General features: G+C 48.7%; 1 protein-coding gene across 1 annotated transcript in view; it reads right to left on the bottom strand.

Moving 5' to 3' along the window:
- Positions 1-21,365, bottom strand: part of LOC147711685 (period circadian protein homolog 2-like) — a 233,182-nt gene that overhangs the window by 144,053 nt on the left and 67,764 nt on the right. Inside the window, exon 3 of the mRNA XM_086919517.1 lies at positions 15,896-16,138. Within this exon, the coding sequence (XP_086775643.1) occupies positions 15,896-16,138 (243 nt within the window). The remainder of the gene's footprint in view (positions 1-15,895; positions 16,139-21,365) is intronic.

The following is a 21,365-nucleotide window of genomic DNA, read 5'->3' as shown; positions in this document are numbered from 1 at the left end:
ACTTAGCTCTGAAGGACACTCCAGCAGTCGCGACGCCGTGGAGCACACACCTCAGACCCAGGACGCAGAGAAGCCCCCCCCCCCGAGCCCCAATTTTGAACTTGTGCAGAGTAGAGGACAGCACCTCATGCCCTCACGTGGCGTTGTCGCGGGCCGCAACTTTACCTCGCCAGCCTGGACTCTGACACTTAGACACAGTAAGTACTGAGGCAGCCTGCTTGCCATTTAGTGCGCTGTTGCTAATTGTCACACTCTGCTCCAGTGCCCGATAGCTGAATTCAGATCCCCAAAAGATAAGGAGCCTTCCACGTGATAGGTGTCTCAGTGTTCTGTTATTGTCGAACAAGTTACTTACCTTCGGTAACGATATATCTGTAAGAAACATTAGTTAGTGTTAGATTCCTTACCTTAGAATATCCCCAGGCGTCAGTCTGGATCCGGAAACTTTTGCGTAGCAGTACCCTTGCGCGTCGGTAGGCGTAATCTGCAGGCGTCTCCTGCGGCTCCGCGTCCGTCGTTGGCGTCGTGCGCCGTGATGACGTCGCTGGAGTATATAGACGCTGCCTCCGCGCGCTGACGTCAGTTCTTTGTACACAGCTTTTCCGCGCCAGAAGACGCAGAGCCATGAGAGAACCAACACTGGTGCCTTTGAAACTAGGGCCCTGAAAGGGATGTCCTTAACCCTAGGTATCAGTTCGCAGAACGGGGAGGATGGGTGGGTTCGGTAAGGAATCTAACACTAACTAATGTTTCTTACAGATATATCGTTACCGAAGGTAAGTAACTTGTTCATCTGAAAGAAACACGTTAGTGTTAGATTCCTTACCTTAGAATAGATACCCCAGCAATACCAACCCCGGTGGTGGGTCTGCGAACCCATACACTCCTACACCAGAAAGTCCTGGAGGACAGAACGGCCAAAGAAGCCATCCCTCCGGACTTGACTGTCCAGGCAGTAGTGCCTCGCAAATGTGTGCAGCGAGGCCCACGTAGCCGCTTGGCAAATGTCCTGCAAGGGGACTCCCCGACCCAGGGCAGTAGTAGCCGCCGTGGCCCGAGTGGAATGGGCCCTCAGCCCAACAGGAGGCTCCTTCCGAGCCAAAGAGTAGCACGCTTTGATGCAGAGAACGACCCACCGAGAGATGGTCCGTTTGTGTACCGCCCGTCCCTTCTTCGCACCCACGTAGCCAACAAACAGTTGGTCATCCACCCGGAACTGGCGTGTGCGATCCATGTAAAAGGAAAGCGCACGTTTTGGGTCCAGACGGTGGAGCCGCTCTTCATCCTTTGAAGGATGTGGAGGCGGGAAGAAGGAAGGGAGGGTGATGGACTGCCCGATGTGAAAAGCAGAAACTACTTTGGGCAGGAAAGAAGGTCTAGTCCTCAGAACCACCTTGTCAGGATGGATGGACAAGAAAGGAGGTTTGACAGAAAGAGCCTGGAGCTCACTCATCCTCCTGGCAGAGGTGATGGCAACCAGGAAAGCCGTCTTTAAAGTCAGGAGACGAAGAGGGCAAGAATGAAGGGGCTCAAAGGGAGCACACATCAAAAAGGTTAGAACCAGGTTCAAGTCCCACTGAGGCATCACAAACGGAACAGGTGGAAACATGTGTGTGATGCCTTTCAAGAATCTCGTGACAATGGGGGACTTGAACAAAGAAGGCTGATCAGGAAGCCTAAGAAAGGCTGAAAGGGCAGAAAGGTAGCCCTTGATAGTGCCCAGAGCAGAGCCCTGCCGGGCAAGAGAGAGAAGGAACAGAAGAACCTCGGAGAGAGGGGCAGAAAGGGGATCCACAGCCTTTGCTGTGCACCATGCCACAAACTTGTTCCACCGACAGGCGTATACCGATTTCGTGGAGGGACGCCTGGCTGCCAGAATTACATTACAGACTTCAGGAGGCAAGTCAAATGGCCTCAACTGCCGCCGCTCAATCTCCAAGCATGGAGGTGGAGACTGGACAGGTTCGGGTGGAGGACCGTCCCCTGTTGCTGCGACAGAAGGTCCTCCTGAAGGGGCAGGCGGATCGGGGGACCGACTGACATGCTGAGTAGCTCGGGATACCAGTACCTTCGAGCCCAGTCCAGAGCCACAAGGATAACTTGGGCCCGGTCGCGCCTGATCTTCTTCAGCACTCTGGGCAGAAGTGGTATAGGCGGAAAGGCGTATAACAGACCGCAACTCCACTCGCGCCGAAAGGCGTCGCCGAGCGAGTGCCGTCTTGGAAATTCCAACGCGCAGAACTGATGACATTGCGCGTTCTCTTCTGTGGCGAATAGATCTAACCAAGGCTCTCCCCATTGCTGAAAGAGACCTTGCGCCACGTCCGAGTTCAGACGCCATTCGTGATCCATCGAGCACCGACGGCTGAGTTCGTCCGCCCTGGCGTTCAGAGAACCTGCCAGGTGTTGAACCGTCAGAGTCACGCCCTGACGTTCCAGCCACTGCCAGAGGCGCAGAGCCTCCTGGCAAAGGGTCCACGACCCCACCCCGCCTTGTTTGTTGCAGTACCACATGGCGGTGGTGTTGTCCGTGAACACCTGCACCACACTCCCGTTGACAAAGGGGAGGAATGCCTTCAGTGCTAGACGAATCGCCCGCAGCTCCAACAGGTTGATATGGAGCCGGGACTCCGCCGGAGACCAGATGCCTCTGATCTCCGCCTCTCCCAAGTGGCCTCCCCAGCCCTGGAGGGACGCGTCCGTCACGACAACGTGCTCCGGTTGGGGAAGGGAGAAGGACTTGCCCCTGACCCAATCGCGGTCCGTAAGCCACCACTGCAGTTGTCTCGCAGTGCCCTCCGAGATCAAGACGTGGTCGGACAAGTTGCCCTGATGCTGGGCCCACTGAAACTTCAGGTCCCACTGCAGAGCCCGCATCCGCCACCGGGCGTGATGCACCAGAAGGATGCAGGAAGCCATCAGCCCCAGCAGCCGCAGCGTCAACCTGACCGAAACCCGGGATAGCGGCTGAAAGATGGGAATCAACGCCTGAATATCCCGGATCCGCCGTTCCGGAGGATAGACCCGAAACTGCGCCGAGTCCAGAACCGCTCCGATGAAAAGGAGCTTTTGAGAGGGACACAGGTGTGATTTCGGCACATTGATGGAGAACCCCAGGCCGTGCAAGAGGTCTGCCGTAATCTGGAGGTGGTGGACGACTGTCTGGGGCGAGCCCGCCTTCAACAACCAGTCGTCTAGGTAGGGGAAGACTGAAACCCCTAACCTGCGCAGATGGGCTGCGACCACCGCCAACACCTTTGTGAACACCCGTGGGGCGCTGGTAAGGCCGAAGGGGAGCACGATAAACTGAAAGTGTTCCTGGCCTACCGTGAACCGCAGGTATCGCCGGTGGGCCGGCAGGATGGGGATGTGAAAATACGCATCCTGCAAGTCCAACGCTACCATCCAGTCTAGCGGGTCTAGAGCAGCCAAGACCTGAGCTAACGTCAACATCTTGAACTTCTCCTTCCGGAGGAAGCCGTTGACGTTCCTTAGATCCAAGATAGGACGTAGGCCCCCTTTGTCCCTCTTGGGCACCAGAAAGTAGTGGGAATAACAACCACGCCCTACTTCTGGCCCAGGAACGCGCTCGATGGCCCCCTTGGCCAAGAGGGCCGTAACTTCCTCCTGCAGAAGTTGCAAGTGGTCCCCCGACACACGGTGGTTCTGCGGTGGCATGGCTGGAGGAGTTGTCTCGAAGGGGAGGGAGTAGCCCCTTCGGACGATTTGCAGCACCCACCTGTCCGAAGTGATCGTGCGCCAGCGGGCGTGGTGATGGCGAACCCTGCCACCCACTGGCGTCACGTGGGCCTGAAAGCACGGACTAGGAGGATTTTGAGGCAGATGCTGCGGGGGGGATGTGGCCTGACCCCGCCTCTGACCCCGACCGCCTCCACGGCGGTTTCCACGGCCGCCACCGCGTTGATAAGATTGTTGCGGCGCGTGGCTGGCAGCACGTGTGGGGACGCCCCTTCCTTGGCCACGAAAGGAGCGAAACGAACCCGTTTGCTGGCGCTGGGTCGAGAGACCCAAGGACTTGGCCGTGACCCTGGAGTCCTTGAAGCGTTCCAGCGCGTGGTCCGCCTTGTCACCAAACAGATGACAGCCATCGAACGGCATGTCCATTAAGGTATTCTGGACATCTGCCGAGAAGTTGGTGGATCTCAACCAGGCGTGGCGACGAATCGCCACCGTCGTGGACATCGCTCTGCCTAGCGAGTCGGTCGTATCAAGGCCACATCGAATTGAATACCTAGCTGCATCTCGGCCCTCCGCTACAGCTTTGCCGAGCTTTGCCCGCACCTCCATGGGGCATTCTGGCAGCAGTTCCGCGACCGTATCCCACACAGAGTGGGTGTAGCGGCCCAAGAGGCAAGCGGTGTTGCAAGACCGCAGTCCAAAGCTCAGGGACGAGAAGACCTTCTTGCCATATTGGTCATACCTCTTGGATTCCCGATCGGGCGGGGCCGACGGGAATGCGGACTGGGAGGTAGAGGCCTGGATCACCAGACTCTCAGGGGTGGGGTGGGTGGACAGGAACTTGGGGTCGTCCGGACAAGGACGGTGGCGTCTGGCCACGTTCCGATCAACAGGCGCACCTGAAGAGGGCCTGGACCAAGTGCCCAACAGAACGTCTGACAAGGCTTCGTTAAACGGCAGCAGAGGCTCCTGTGGGCATGACCCCGGTTTGAAGACCTCAGTGAGGATGTTAGGCCTCACGGCCGCGACGGGGAGCTCAAGGTTTAAGGCCTTGGCAGCCCTCATCAACACCACTGAATAGGCAGCTCCCTCCTCCGATGCCACGGAAGGAGGAGAGACAAAGCCAGGGTTAGGAGAGTCATCTAATCCACTGGCGTCCCCCAAATCACCTGTCCAGTCCATGTCATACTGACACTCGCGTGACAGAGGGTCTTCAGACCCCTCCCAGCCCTCACCGTACTCTACATCATCACCATAGTCGGTGTCAACCATGTAGACCGGCTCCACGGGGTCAACAGGCCCCATCGGCGTCGAACCCGGCGTCGGGCGACGCCGGTCCGACTCCGCGTCCGGATTCGGTGAGGGTATGGGGACGGCGCCGCCCGGTGCCGGCGCCGGAGCCCCGGTGCCGCCCGAAGCCGGCACCGAGGAACCGGCGTCGCGCGGGGGCGGCGTCGGGGGTAACCCCAATGGAAGCGGCGCCGGATTGGATGGACGTCCATCCGGCGCCGATCCCGAAGGCCCTAGCGGTGTCGGGGTCGGCGCCGCCGGCGGCGCCGGTGGCGGAGCATCCGACGGCGTCGAGGTAGGGTCAGCTGAACCGCTAGGGCCTCCGGACGGGTTCACTGGGCCCGTAGGCGCCGTGGAACCCGCCGGAGAAGAGAGGGCCCTCATGGCCATGAGGAACGCCTCTATCTCCTCAGGCGTCGCGCCTTGCCCAGGGACCTGAGGGTATGGGGCAGGCCGCGCCGGCGACTCTCGCGGAGCCGCGGGGTTGGGGTCACCCGAACCCCCGGCCGCATCGCGCGAGCGTCGGGGGGAGTCGGGGGTACGATGACGACGCCCCGACTTCTTGTGTCTCTTACCTGACGAACCCGACGAGTGATGTCGACTTCCGGAGCGTCCGGCGCGGCTCCGCGACCGCTCCCTCGAACGCTCCCTGGACCTCCGGCCGGACCGAGACCGCTCTCGACGCGGGGCCGACACCCAGAGCTCGAGCAGCTTGCGGGACCGCTCCCGCCTAGCCTTGCCAGTCAGAGCCCGGCAATCGACGCAGGCGTCGACATCGTGGTCGGGGCCCAGGCACCGGAGACAGAGACGGTGATGGTCCGTGACCGACATCGTGCGGTCACACCCGTCACAATGCTTGAAACCGGGCATCCTTACCAGGCACAAAGATAGAAAATACAATTATACCTTGGTCAAAAGACCGGGTACCGCTCTTCAGATCTGCGTCCACTGGCGCGGAAAAAAGAAGAACTGACGTCAGCGCGCGGAGGCGACGTCTATATACTCCAGCGACGTCATCACGGCGCACAACGCCAACGACAGACGCGGAGCCGCAGGAGACGCCTGCAGACGACGCCTACCGACGCGCAAGGGTACTGCTACGCAAAAGTTTCCGGATCCAGACTGACGCCTGGGGATATTCTAAGGTAAGGAATCTAACACTAACGTGTTTCTTTCAGATAAACAAATTAATGCGACCCAGCAGACAGTGCGTGGATCCGCGCCCTGCCTGCTGTTTTTTTTGGAAAGGCCTTTGCCCTGCTGACCACGCGTGCGGTGCCCTTATTGACCAGAGGCAGACAGATGGAAAACTAGCAGGCAGCTTTGATTTTCCTTCCCAATACACTCGCTGCCTACCTAAGTGGCCGTTTTAGTCCACAGCACCCAGCCCACATGTGCAGCCCGGTATTCAGGAGATCATGGGGCCACTGACATTCAAGGCAGTGCGGCAGGACAAGCGAGTCTGACTGCTGTAAACAACAAATCGAAAGGTTTAATAGGTATGTTAAAAGGTACTGGGGATGTGTGTCATGCCACCTCACTCAACATCTAGATAATAATTAGCTGCGGAATTCGGCACATTTCCCAGTTCCAACCATTTTTTCTTAGCATGTAAGATTCATAGTTCAGTTTCTATTAGAAAAAAAAACGTAAGCAAAGGATTAGATGATAATCTCACCCCTGGCATGTTCTGGAAAACTTTGGAGCTTTTGAGTTGATAGCGGTGAGATGCTTTCACCAGATCATGGCCTATGCAAACATAGTTTGTGTCTGTTTCCATACTTGCTTTTTTAAAGGGGATATTTCAAACTACACATTTATGAAAACATTACTAGGTCACTTTACACTTACAAGAAGCATCAGATATTACCTTTAATTGAATTTTGGATTACAATATGGACCACACCTTTGCTGCTGGAGTGGACCAGAAGACAACACAAACATGAATGTTTCCTAGTGTAATGTAACTGGTGCTCGTTTAAAGCGCTCCAATACCTTAATATCAAGTTCAAGTGACGCTCTATATAAAGAACTGAAAAAAAGGTGCCTCAAACAAATTTTGGGTTGCCCCTGGTGCATTAACATAGTTTAAGTAGCTGTTTACAGTAAGCATTGAACTGTAACGTGGGTTAGGTATCAGAACGTCAAGCCTTCACTTGCCTTACCTCACTTGTGTGCAGAGTGGTGTGTGCTGTTGAGTGCAGTGTGTGAGTGTGTGCAGAGTGGTGTGTGCTGTTGAGTGCAGAGTGTGAGTGTGTGCAGAGTAGTGAGTGCAGGTGCAGAGTGCAGAGCTGCGAGTGCAGGTGCAGAGTGTTGTGTGCTGTTGAGTGCAGAGCTGCGAGTGCAGGTGCAGAGTGGTGTGTGCTGTTGAGTGCAGAGAGTGAGTGTGTGCAGAGTGGTGTGTGCTGTTGAGTGCAGTGTGTGAGTGTGTGCAGAGTGGTGTGTGCTGTTGAGTGCAGAGTGTGAGTGTGTACAGAGTAGTGAGTGCGGGTGCAGAGTGCAGAGCTGCGAGTGCAGGTGCAGAGTGTTGTGTGCTGTTGAGTGCAGAGCTGCGAGTGCAGGTGCAGAGTGGTGTGTGCTGTTGAGTGCAGAGTGTGAGTGTGCGCAGAGTGGTGTGTGCTGTTGAGTGTGAGTGTGCAGAGTGGTGTGTGCTGAATAGTGAGTGCAGGTGCAGAGCTCCGAGTGCGTGCAGAGTGGTGTGTGCTGTTGAGTGCAGAGTGCGAGTGTGTGCAGAGTGGTGTGTGCTGTTGAGTGCAGAGTGCAAGTGTGTGCAGAGTGGTGTGTGCTGTTGAGTGCAGAGTGCGAATGTGTTCAGAGTGCTGTGTGCTGTTAAGTGCAGAGTGCGAGTGTGTGAAAAGTGGTGTGTGCTGTTGAGTGCAGAGTGTGAGTGTGTGCAGAGTAGTGAGTGCAGGTGCAGAGTGCAGAGCTGCGAGTGCAGGTGCAGAGTGGTGTGTGCTGTTGAGTGCAGAGCTGCGAGTGCGTGCAGAGTGTGTGTGCTGTTGAGTGCAGAGCTGCGAGTGCAGGTGCAGAGCTGCGAGTGAAGGTGCAGAGTAGTGAGTGCAGGTGCAGAGTAGTGAGTGCATGTGCAGAGTAGTGAGTGCATGTGCAGAGTAGTGAGTGTGTGCAGAGTAGTGAGTGCAGGTGCAGAGTGCTGTGTATTGGCAATGTAAATGACAATGCCATTTATTTATGATTTAAAGAAAAAAAAAAGAAATGTCATGAGCAATGCCAATAGCTCTACCTTTAATGATGCCGAGACCATTGCATTGTAAATGCTTGTTCAATATTATATACATGGAGGCCATAGTTCTTTCATATCGATCTTATGCCAGTAACAACCATTAACACAGTCAATAGTACTGGCATGTTGTATTATATATCTGGATGCAATGCCAGAAGCAGCAATATGCCTGTCGGGAGGCACACTACGCAATACACAGGTTTTCAGTTTTTTTTTTAAGCCACGCCCGTAATTACATCGGCCACGCCCTTTGAGAGCCACCCCCGAAAACTTTTTCATCCCTGTTAAAGCGCTGGATCTAACTACATACATTGTACAAGTTATTGACAGCGCAAGTATTCCATTTTCTGAACTGCAGTGCGACTAGTCTTCAATAGCTTTACTGGCTCTACAACCTATCAAATGTTTCATTTACCAAACTTTTTTCTAAAAATTCGTTGCCTGACACTAGCCAAATAGAATTTCCCAGAAAGGTATTTTTTCCCATTAGCCAAAATAATAGTTACCCATGTTATTGTTCCTTTCAGGTGCGGAAATACCACATAGATGTTCTGGGCAGTAGAGCACACTTCGTAGGCCGCCCTAAATATGTGGAAATGACAACATATGGCTTTGAATTTGCAGTTGAGTAACGTTTACAGATACAAAATCTTGTATTGTGCTGCCACCTTGTGACTTGTTCTGGAAAATACACATTTGAATTAATCGGTTTATTCTGTAGAAGTGTTTACTTTTCCAAGCCAAGTACTGAGTCCTGGCTGCGACACTTATCAAACAGTTTTTCAAATCTTTTGTACCCATAGATAGGTTATTTGTACCAAAAGCTTTTTCCTCTGAGTGAGTTGCATGTGACTCTAGGATGAATAATACACTTTAAAATCAATTTTAAATTATGTTACTGCAGCTTTTAAAGATCTGATAGTTAAATCGAGTAGCATATCGTATAATGAACTTGAAACGCAGATGAATAAATATGTTCATTACTACCAGTCTGTCAACTTTAGCTACTGCACGAGGGCCCATATCTAAACAGTAGAGCATTGCACAGTGCCCTGTTGCTGCTTTGTTGATCACATTGTCAACGGTGTGGTCAGCTCTCTCCCTTACTATCTCTGAAGTTAACCCTTTGCTGATACCCAGCCCTTTCTCCTGTACCGACCACCTCACCTGTGCATCCTTGCACTGAATCATTTTTTAACCCGACAGAGGTTCATAGGGGAATATGGGTCACATGTTTCATTGTTTCAAGTAGCAAATACCTAATTGCGATGTTCTCCGAATCGCAATTAGTTAATCGCTATTTCTAATGTAGGAAACTGTTTATAGTTTCATAAGCGATTCCTAATGGTTCCCAAATAGACCTACCTCGTGCATATTAATGAGGTAGGTGGCAATTTGCGACCCATCAGGACTCTATGCCATCACTGGGATGGTGGCCTGCTGAGGTCCGCAGACCACAATGTTTATGATTGCTATCAAATAAAGCAGTTTTTTTAAATGCAGCCAGTTTTCCATAATAGAAAACGGGCTGCATTTAAAAAGAAAAAACAAACTTTGCAGTTTAATTTTTTAAGAGTAGGCAGTGGTCCGTGGGACCACTGCCAGCTCTTAAAAATATTAGTTTCCTTTCTCAAAGGGGAAGGGGACCCCTTCCTATTTGCAAAGGCATTACCACTTCCTCCCAAGAGTCGGTAAAACATGAATGTTTTGTGACCGTAATTCGATCGCAAGACATTCATACATCTCATTCAGATTCGGTATTTGGAAGGGACGCCCTAAATACTCCCCTTCCAAATTCTGAATCGCAAACACAAATTGTGATTAAAGTGTTACCGAATCGCAATTTGTGTTTCATGCATATATAAAAGCATTCTTGCGGTCGGAAACAGACAGATTGTCAGTTTCCGACCGCAATAATGCTTAATACATGTGGCCCTAAGTGCCTAATAGCATTAGCAATTTCACGGAACCTCACTACAGTAAGCCTCCATTTAATCTGTTTTGTGTCGGGGACAGACAGCATATCTAGAGGACCTCTTCGGGTGTGCACCCGTCATTGGCCATTTTCCTTTCGGCTACATCTGGTGCTCATCACCAGCACCAGCACCAGCACTTACATTTCCTTTTGCATTGCGCCAGGTGGAGGGAGTTTGCCAAGCAAACAGTAGGGCACAGGACTGCCTTTGTTCCCTCGCTCCGCAAGTGTCGTCAAAGACCGCCCAGGCAGAGGGGTTTGACAGGGTTTAAGGATTCCTCAGTCTCTGCCTGCTTCCATAAGTGGCTGTCCATCCAAAGGTGCTCAGCCACTGCTGTAATGGGGAAGATAGCTTAATGGCCCTCTCACAGTTTAGTAGTACCTGCACTGTGTCAACACCACTCACCAGGAAACTCATGCACTTCACACTTTCAAAGTCCTCTTAGCTTTTGAAGTAGGGACTCTGAGAATTGTAGTAATTTTCACTTGGGCTGATACATGGCAGACTGAAAGAGAAGAGGGGTGTAGGAAGGTAGGATCTGACTACAAGGTTACCCCACTTTTGTCCTGGTGTTTTGCTGGGTTTTGACTAGTCTGACTGGGATCCTGCTATTCAGGACCCCAGCATATCTGCTTTCTCCCTTAAATTGCAATGCATGTACTTTAGGTACACTCCAGATTGGATTCTGGGGTACCCTTATCAGTCCCTAGTATATGTTAAACCATGTACCCAGGGCATATGTACCCCAGAGGCCTCCCTTGGGCTGCAGCATGTTTTATGCCACCCATGAGAGGCCACTCTAATTGACACAACAGGCCTGCTACTCCAGACTGTGTAAGATGGTGCTTGCACCACTTACTGAGATATAGGGTCACTATATTTCTCTAAATCACTACATGTAAATACCTATTGGTCTCCCCTATTGCAGACCTTATTAATCCTGAAGGCAGGGAGCTGGGTTTTACCTGAGAGGATGCCCTTGCATGAGCAGAGCCACTCTGCAGCCTTCGGAGACCATTCTCTGGGGTTGTCTGAGATGAAGCCAGATATATATGTTCAAGTCCATTATAACCTTGCAGTAAATGCTAACTTTTAAACAGCAGAGCCACAAAGTATCTGACGTGATCCTGTGCAAAACTAGGGACCTGAAAAGGGGAGTAACCCTAACTTATGAGGATACTGTATCTACGATTGTGGCCTCTTTGACCGGACATACAATTAGGCATGGCAAGCGTAGAGGATATTTAGCCTTAAAGCATCCAGACTGTGTAACATCAAGCTTAAATGGTTTGATCAGACTACAATTTTCAAAATATTCTTGGACCAGACAGAAAGAGATCACAGAGTCGAAAAAAGTGCAACAACGACAAAGGGAGAAAATCTGATGTGTAGAAAAAGATCAAAAATTGTGTGGATATTTAAATTGCAGTAAAACGCGAATATAGTAAGGATTTCTGGAGGATAGTAGCAGAAGAAATGGGCACAAGGAAACCTCTCCAATCTTCTCTAGTATCTCCTTCCTAGTGGGAAAATGATCTACTTGAGCTTTACAAACCAAACTTTCACAATTTGGTAAAACCAATACAATCTTTGATCAGAAAGGAGGAAAAGTTTCAAGCCGCTTTCGCCCCAACTCTGCAACAAATAGCCCATCACATAAAGGCCGTAAGATCATCTGCAGCAATAGGCCCAGATAAAATCCTGAGTAAAGTCCTTCAAAGTAATCCCGAAGATTGGATCAAATTTTTGCCCCCCTTATTCTCCCACTGTTCTTGCGCAGGGAGACTTCCAAAATCAGGGTTGGGGAGTATTGTGGTCCCTATCTTAAAAAAGGCTCACAGATGATGCCTAATAAATATCGACAGATAGCCCTATTGGACGCTACCGGAAAGACCTTTGCAGTGTGCGTTCTGGATCACCTGAAAGACTGGGCATTTTCAAAAGAATTGATACCCATAACCCAGGCAGGTTTTTGGCCAAAGCACTCTGTAACAGACAATATTGCAGCCCTGTAAATATTAATAGATAAATATGTAGTATCAAAGAAGCAGGTTGTATACTGTGTTTTTGTCAGTTTTACCACTGCCTTTGATCGTGCAGATAGGCCAACATTCTGAACTAAGTTAGTGAAGCTTGGCATACCTAACAATCTACTCACTATAATTAAATCATTACACTCTGGAACATGGTGTAGAGTCCAAATGGGTGGAAAAATGGAATAACAAGTTTAATCCCTACGAGGAATGGATTGAAGCAAGGCTGTGTTTTAGCCCCAATTATATTTTCCCTTTATATAAGTGACCCCCCAGAGTGTTTTCCAATAATTATTAATTTCCCGCCAAAAATAGCTTCTAGTGACATACACATTTTGATATACGCTGACAATGTAGTAATTTTAGATCCTACTCCCATTGGCCTACAAAGAAACTTAAATGCTTTAAATCGTTATGCTAAAGAAAATTTCTTTATTCCAAATATTTCTAAAACAAAAGTCATTCCCTTTAGAGGGCGAAAGCAATATCTCCACTTTAATTAGACATTAGACGATAAATCCATGGAGATTGCTAAAGAATATACTCACTTGGTGCGAATCTTTGCTCAGACATTATGAAATTCCTCCCATTTTCAGTACATCAGTCTTAAGGCTGAAACTCATGTCAGCGCACTACAGAGATTTTACTCTTCCTCTGGGAATATACACTTTCAGTCGGATGTATGATGGTACAACGCGTGCTTTTACAACGCGTACCGTTACGGCGCAGTTTTACAACGCAAGTCGTTACAATGACTTGCGTTGGGGGGCGCTGGATAGTGAATAGATTAATTTACTATTCCAACTCCAGTCCCTGTGGATAGTAGGGAAGGTGTTGGATAGTAAAATAAACTATTACCTATCCTAGAGCGCCATCCAGCGAAAGTCGTTGTAATGACTTCCGTTGTTAAACCTGCGTCGTAACGGTACTTCGTTGTAAATGTTCCGTTGTAAAGGACGTTCCCCCTTTCAGCCTTGCTTGAGGTCTTTCGCTCAAAAATGCCACCAATTTTAACATATGCCTTACAATATATTTCACTTAAGGCTTGGCATCCATTAAATGTAAGACAAGGGATTTTATTACGTAAACTGTTAAGAGTTAAGCAGTCTGTCCCTGTCCAAGCAATACACTTAGAGTTATCCTTAGTTAGTGCCTACGCAAAAACCATCACAAATATACTTCGCTGGGCCCATAATCTTTTACATGCAGACCTGGGGTCCTTAAGTTATGCGATTGGAGACTTTCAGAAATGAGTCCTCGCATCATATTTTTAAAAAGAATCTTAGTATTGCACTAACCCAGTCCTGTTGCGAGGTAGCACTTTTGAATTCTTGGACTCTTGCACACTTGAAGCTTTTCCTAAAGAACTTGACTCCAAGAATACGTTAAAATCTGGACATAGAACATTGTTCACAGCTTAAATACTTTGCACACTTCGTAAATAATCTAGAATACAAGACTCGGCAATAATATATATGCTTTTCTTTAGAAAAAAAGGGTCCGGCGCACCATAATTTTAATCAGGTTGGGGATTCTGCCACTAAAGACCCAGACTTTTGAATGGGATAAATCGGAAAGCACCACAGAAAGTTTTGATTTCTGTAAAAGAGAAGTGCAAGTCTTTATACATGTGTTGTTAGTTTGTCTAAATCCGATTTTGGTAGTGGCACGGCAGCGGTTTATAAAGCCTATTTGTTTTAGAAACAATCTCTGCTCTGCAAAAAGTTTCATCAAGTTTTGTAAATCACTGTCTCATGAATTTGCTTGCAACAGTCTGTCAATCAATCAATCAGGTGTTTGTTAAGCGCGACTACTCATCCGCAAGGGTCTCAAGGCGCTGAGGGGTGTGGGGGGTTGCATGTTCCAGTCCATCAAGGAGGGGGTCAGTCGAAGAGCCAGGTTTGGAGGTTTTTTGCGAAGATGGGGAGCGATGTTGGATGTCTGAGGTGGAGCGGAAGGTCGTTCCAGGCTCTGGCCACACGGAAGGAGAAGGAGCTGCCTCCTGATCTGGTCTTTCTGGTGTGGGAGACCACAGTGTAGGAGAGCTGGGCTGATCGTAGGGTCCTTTGGGGTGTGTGGAATTTGAGTCGGTTGTTCAGGTATGATGGTCCGGTGTCGCGGAGGGCCTTGTGACCGTGGGTTAGCATCTTGTAGGTGACTCTAGCTTCGATGGGAAGCCAGTGGAGTGTGTGCAGGTGATGGGAGATGTGGCAGTGTCTTGGCAGGTTGAGAACCAGTCTTGCGGCAGCGTTTTGGATGTTCTGCAGCTTGCGGGTGAGGTTTTTGTTTATTCCGGCATAGAGTGCATTGCTGTTGTGAAGCCTGCTGGTGATCAGGGTGTGAGTGACGGTCTTTCTGTGTTTGAGGGGTATCCATTTGAAGGTATTACGTAGGAGGCGGAGGGTGTGGAATCAGTAGGACGAGACAGAGTTGATCTGGCGGTCCACTTTGAGCTCTAAGTCCAGGATGATTCCCAGGTTGCGAGAGTGGTCCGTGGGGGTGGGCGGCCTTCCGAGGGCGGGGGGCCACCAGATGTCGTTCCAGGCGTTGGGGGTTTGGGCCCATGATGAGTACCTCCGTTTTGTTGGTGTTTAGTTGTAGGAAGCTGTTTTTCATCCATTTGGCAATGGCTTCCATGCCTTTTCGAAAGTGGGTGTCGTCTGCGTATGACACAATGTTGAGTCCGTAGTTTCTGACAATGGGGGTGAGTGGAGCCCTGTAGACGTTGAAAAGCGTAGGGCTGAGGGAAGACCCCTGGGAGACTCCGAAGGTGGTAGGTGTAAGGTCCAAGATATAAAGGTGGGGAGTCTGACCCGCTGCGTTCTGCCGGAGAGGAAGGAGCGGATCCAGTCGAGGGCCTTGTCTTGGATACGTGCGTCGTGGAGTCTATATATTAGGGTGCGGTGAGAGACAGTGTCAAACGCAGCGGAGAGGTCAAAGAGGGTAAGGGCTTCTGTTTCTCCTTAGTCCAGGAAGGTACGGATGTCTTCTATTGTGGAGAGGAGGGCGGTTTCCGTACTGTGTTTTTTTCTGAAGCCGGATTGGGAGGAGTCGAGGATGTTGTGCTCTTTGATGAATGTGGCGAGTTTGCTGTTGATGGCTTTCTCGATGACTTTCGCTAGGAACGAGAGCAGGGCGATGGGTCTGTAGTTTTTGAGGTTGGTGGGGTCCGCCGAGGGTTTCTTCAGGAGGGGGTTCTCACCGTGTTTCCAGTCATCAGGGAACGAGGCGGTTGCAAGGGAGCGGTTGATGATGTGGCAGAGCATGGGTGCGTTGGTGTCGGCAGCTCTGTTGAAAATGTGGTAGGGCGGCCAGGAGCGCCCATGTTCTTCATGGTCTAATTTGCATATTTTTTTAATGCTTTGTGATGCCCAAATGTGGCTAGAGGCATGACTGACATGTTAAAAAAGTGTAGTGGGCCTGCAGTAGTGCACATTCACATACAACTACAAATACAAAATTATCTACCAATGAAGAAAGCACTTTTGCTTCATAAAAAATGAGACTGGTTGGCTTCACCAATGCTTTTTTGCAATTAACTTTATGTTAATTCAGTACAGGACACGTGGTCACTAAAGGTAATATCATGCAATGGCTGTGGAATGCACTTACACTCAATACATGTACAGAGATGATGTCAAGCAGCATATACCTACCCAACTCGTTGGAGCATCCTTTGCTCCTGTTGCCCTGCTGAAGATAGCTGCTGTAAGGGGACTGCAGGATTTGCAGCCGGAATCGGTCCACATACTCCTGCTCTTCTTTCTGGGTGTGAGCAGAGAGAACATCCTTTGTTAGTCCCACCTGCTTGAACTCCTCTGGGGCTACCACAGAAGCAGTGAGCGAGTGCACCTCAATCTGCTCACTGCCTAAAGTGACATCCTCCAAGGCAGTCACCTCTGAAAAAAGAGGCAGAAAAGGAAAACTGTAAGGGTTGTAGGTCATTGGAGCTTAAGACAGAGCATCATTTCTTGCACTATATAAGCACAAGTATTGAAATTGGAAACCGCCTTCACCACTATTTACTAAGTCTCTGTTCTCAAAAGTGAAGATTACAGAGAGCATTGGAAAATCAAGACATTACAAATCCCCGATTAACCCCCCACAAATAGCATCCTTGAGGGTCACACTGTTTTACCAATGAGGCTGGTAGCAGGATTTACTAGCCCCACTGAGTTAGTGATATCTGCAATTCAGGAGTATTTCACCCCATGACTTTTGTTTCCCAAGTGTATGAGTATTTCTGCAGAACTCCTCCAAGTTATTGATGCCCTTAGTATTAAAAAGTCTGAGGTGTGGAATACTGGGCCAATTCCCACCTGATATACATTAGTCCACAAAGTGGCTGGATTTTAGATGGAAAATGGTATTTAAAGGATCACTGAGCTTTCTCGGATTACACCCACCAACCCACCAGCTCCACCAATTGGTGTACAGGGACACAGCATCGTGCAGCCAACATGGCTAAGCTGCTTAGTCCTTATTATATTTACAATTTGTGAAGCTATCTCTCACTCTCCTTCACCCATCACACCACCTGCCACTGCATCCCATAACATGATGACCAAACCACAGTCATCGTCAAGTGCGACATGAAAACGATTTCCATATAGGCTCAAAACAAAAACAACACAATCTTAACAACAACCCCTACATGGTGTAGCTTGATATCCGTGTGGGTAAGCGCTTCATCGCCCCACAGAGGGGTGCTAAGGGATATACAAATGCAATATAGCTTGGTTGTGTTGTTCTTGACCTAACCAAAGTCAGTCTTACTGCTCTTATGGTCACTGGGCCGAAATTAGTGGATCTACACAGCTGTAGCACAATGTGTTTAAATAAAAATAAAGCAGGTTATCAGATTTTGGCCAGGCAGTCGCAGGTAGGCATAAGGGAGCACCAGGACAATCACAGTGGCCCAGCCCGAATGTGCCAACATTGCCCTTCTGCAAGCTCACACTGAAGGCTTCACATGACTCAAGTGAAGTCCAGAGCGTGGCTTTCATATGAGACCATACCAGGAGGAGGTTTACATTTTTCATCACCATCTAGGGCAAAAGTGGAAGTTAAGATCTGCTGGCCTGTAGTGTGCTGTGAAAGAGCTTGCAGAGAGGTGTAATGTTGCTAAATTTTCAAATCGTCCACTCTTGCAGCAAACGTTTTGAAAAATCATTGCCATGACTTTCCAAGCACCTTCGAAGCACTTCGTAGTCTTCATTAAAGCCCATCTGCAAATAGCCACAGCACATCTCTGGGCAACATCCCTCTGTTTCACGAGGGGCAGATAGGGAGGCTTAGTAAAGAAAGACATAAATAGAGTAGATTCGCTTTTGACACGAGGATCCAAGAGGAACTCGATCTGAGCTAGAACTGGGCCCCTGATTCAAGCCTGGCTGCAACCTTGAGTGACTCGCCTAACTCCAAAAAGCGGACTCATATGACAGTAGTGTTTGCGGGGGTGAAGTTATGGCCACAATCAGTCCTGGGGAGCCGTCACTGGTTACAGAGTGATAGACAAATTTGTTTTAAAGCTGACCTCAACAGTTTCTAAACGCCTATATCTAGTGAGCACTGGAGAAGTCTCATCCATACTGAACAATCAGGCTGTTGGCCATTGGCTGCCTTTGCTGGATGATCAAATAGAAGGGAAACATCTCCTCATTACCTGGATAAATAGGAGTGAACAAAGCAAGACTTTAGCTGAAGGGGATCCTTGAAATACACTTTCAAGAAATTATTTCAGTTATATTTAAGGTGAGGAGAGGGTGGACACCTTCCTAGCTGCCCTCCCCTAGCAGCACAAGCTGCCAATTATTATTATTATTATGTTTGAGCTTGTAAAGCGCACTGTTACCCGGAAGTTTCCTGGCGCTGTGTAACGCTGGGGAACCCGTCCTGGCTTTCCCTGTGGGATGGTCCCTGCTGGGAGTCCCCGAGGTGGAGCCAAGCATCCCCGGCGTTGGAGGGGGCGTTGTGGAGATTAGGCAAGCTGATGCCCAGAGTTGCCGAGTGGGACCCCTGAATTAGAGTAGGCACCGAAGCGAGAATTATCAAATCCGCTGACCAAAGTCCCCGACCCTGCCGCGTCAGGAATTGAACCCTGGTCCCGGCCGACTTCTGCTCCCGGGTCTGCCGCCTCTAACCAGTGAGCCACACCACGCCAATGTACGGTCTACTCCTGCTGGGCTTCTCAATATTTCCGCAACCTAGAATTCTGATGACACTCACTTCAGAGGAAAAATCAGTATTAACTACAGTGGCCAAGATCCATATTCACTGTATGCCGTATGGAGCTGCTGTTTTGTAGCTGGAGTTTGTAGGCTGTTATTTTCTCCTCATCAGTACACCATGATGACTCCTTCCTTTTGTCAAAGTTATGGCCTGCCTGGGGGTAAGTCTTGAAGTTAAAGGGGACCCAGCTGACAGCCACACTGTGGGCTCCAGACCTAGAGCCGTTCAGGTGAAGCCACCATGCCATACCATTTCAGAGGTTTGCCGAAAGAGAAAATGAGAAATGTAAGGTTTGCATGATAAAGGTCTCTGAAAAAGACGAGTAACTACAAAAGGAAAAGTGAAGAAAATGTGTTTGATCTTTTTTAGAGCAGTGAGGGAGAGAACAACTGAATCCTGCATTTTTAGGAGGGGGCAGAGAAAAATGAATTGCCTATTCAATGCACCATACCTGCTAATGTTAAGTAAATTGGTTATATATAATTATTCAACTAACAACAATTTATATAGGAAACCATACAAAAGTGCTACCTAACAAACAAGTTACTTACATTTGGTAACATGCTTTCTGATGGCTACTCTGTCTAACAGCAGATTCCACACTTTTAGAACGTCCCCAGGCGCCAGTCTGGATCTAGAAGCTTTTCACAGCAGTGCTCCTGCATGCCGATAGGGTATCCACCAGATGGAAAATGTTACCTACCCTTCAAGCACCTATTTATAGTGTGTAGTGCTGTAGATTCACATGCTCTGCATACACTTGTCATCTAGTCTTTGACTCGGGTCTTCGTAAACTGGCTTTCTTCAAAGAAAGGCTTACGAGTCACGGGATGCACTGAGACTACACCCTTAGCAGGCAACAGACATGGGCACTGACTTCATGTTCAATTGTTTTATACACAGCAGGTGAGAGTAAGTGGCGAGCGAAAGCAATATGGTGCATGTGTATTATAAAGAAAGTTAAAGAATAAGGGAAGAGTTCTGCAACAAAAAGTTACATGGCTCAGGGGAGGAGGGTTGACATATTTGCATATATAGCAGCTACAATAACCTTTTAAGCATTTTGTTAATATTTGTACGTACCAGTGACCAACAGATTACATATAAATCTCTGCAGTGAGTGCATTATCCACTTGAGCTAATTTACCAGTAATGTACTCTGAAACTTCTTGGATTACTTGCAACATTTGCCTTATCCCATTAACTTAGCGCCATAGGGAGGTGGCAACAATTGTACACGCCCCAGATACTTAATAACGCCAACCGTTGCCACTACAGAAGTTAGAAAAGAGGTTCAGAGCCGCCACTGACAGCCATGTCTTTAACCCCTTCCATGCTTATGACGAGCCCAGTCATAATAGTTGCAGCCCTTCCACGCGCAATTGATTCCCTGACTGTGCGGGAGAATCAATCAGTGGGCGAACTCGTGACGAGCCCAGCTTGTCATGAGCCCAGCTCCAATGTGCCTCCTGATGAGCTGGGCTCGTCACGAGCACCCCCCCTGTGCCATGGGGAATAACCCCTGCGGTGAAGGGGTCAATGGAGAAAAACTGAAAACCGAAACTAATGAAACCCGCATATTTCCACTTCCAATTCCTAAGTAATGATTACAAGGCTTGCCTAGTAACACTGGTGTGAGGAACAGCCTCTAATATGCCAAGAGGACACAGAGACCAGGTAAGAATTGATTTGCCAAGATTATGACAATTATCTCCACTCAAGAGATGATCAACCTCGGTCAGGATATTTTGTAGTTTGCGTGCTCTGAGCGTGGATGTGAGCTGAACACACTGGCATTCGAGTATCTAAATATTAGACAGCCGGAGAAAATCATAGTCCTGGATTATATACTATCACATAACTCCAGGGCACAAGTCATAAAAAAGGAATTGGGGGGACTAACCAGGTTAGGCAGTATGCAAGTGAAATCATGACGTGTGTCATCACAGCGCATGATGTCATGACGCATGACATTGCCTGTGACATCACAGGAAGTGACCTCGCTGGAAGTGACATCACAAGAAGTGACATCAGATATTAAGACCTCACACATGTTTATCAGGTATATCAGGAGTACATTTAAGCATGTTATGAGATTTAACAAATGAGATTTGGTGCCGGGTTGAGCCAGAATCAGGTCCTAAACTAATACATATATTTTTTTTAAACCTGGCAACAAGGAGAAGAATGGTAGTAGATCTGTTGTGCTTTAATTGGTTGCAAAGTCTACTTTTTAAAACATTTGATTGGGTTAAGGCATCTGCTGTAAATGTTTCCAGTAAATCTCAGGGAATATTAATAATGGTGACATAACCCTGGAGGTGAACGAGCTTGTTGGACAGATCTGTGTTTTGTGAAACCCAGATTTGAATCAAAGTAGTATAAGGTTATTGTGTCTCCTGCAAAGCACATCAACTAACATGCAGATGACAGATTTGTATTTTATGTAGATAGTAAAGTGGGTTACTGCTTTTTAACACAGAGATCCTTTTGTTACCTGTAGTTCATACATTGTAATCCTTCTAGTACAGCACAGTGAGCTATGAAGGACATGTGACTCCTACACCTTTTAACCCTCACTGCCTCATGTAACTCATCTTGTACATTGATTTACTCATCTACATGATTTATTGTCAATGCATAATGTGTATGTTATGTAAAGAGTTAGGATACCCTGCATTGGGTTGCATAGCGCTATCAAAAAAATAAAACAGTGCTATTGAAATTGTTATTTGTGTAAATACTGGGACAGTCCAACACACCTGACAATCTTACAGTGCATGCATCTCTTAAATACAAGGGCTGAACAAAGGCAAAAGCATGCCTCTCTTAAGTACCTGTGAAGAAATAACAAGCTGTGTGCCTTTGTTTCCCCTCTGTGGCATTTACATTTAA

The sequence above is a fragment of the Lissotriton vulgaris genome, chromosome 5, assembly GCF_964263255.1.
Source record: "Lissotriton vulgaris chromosome 5, aLisVul1.2, whole genome shotgun sequence".
Classification (NCBI taxonomy): domain Eukaryota; kingdom Metazoa; phylum Chordata; class Amphibia; order Caudata; family Salamandridae; genus Lissotriton; species Lissotriton vulgaris.
Note: the sequence above shows the minus strand (reverse complement) of the source record. Positions and strands in the feature narration are given on the sequence as shown.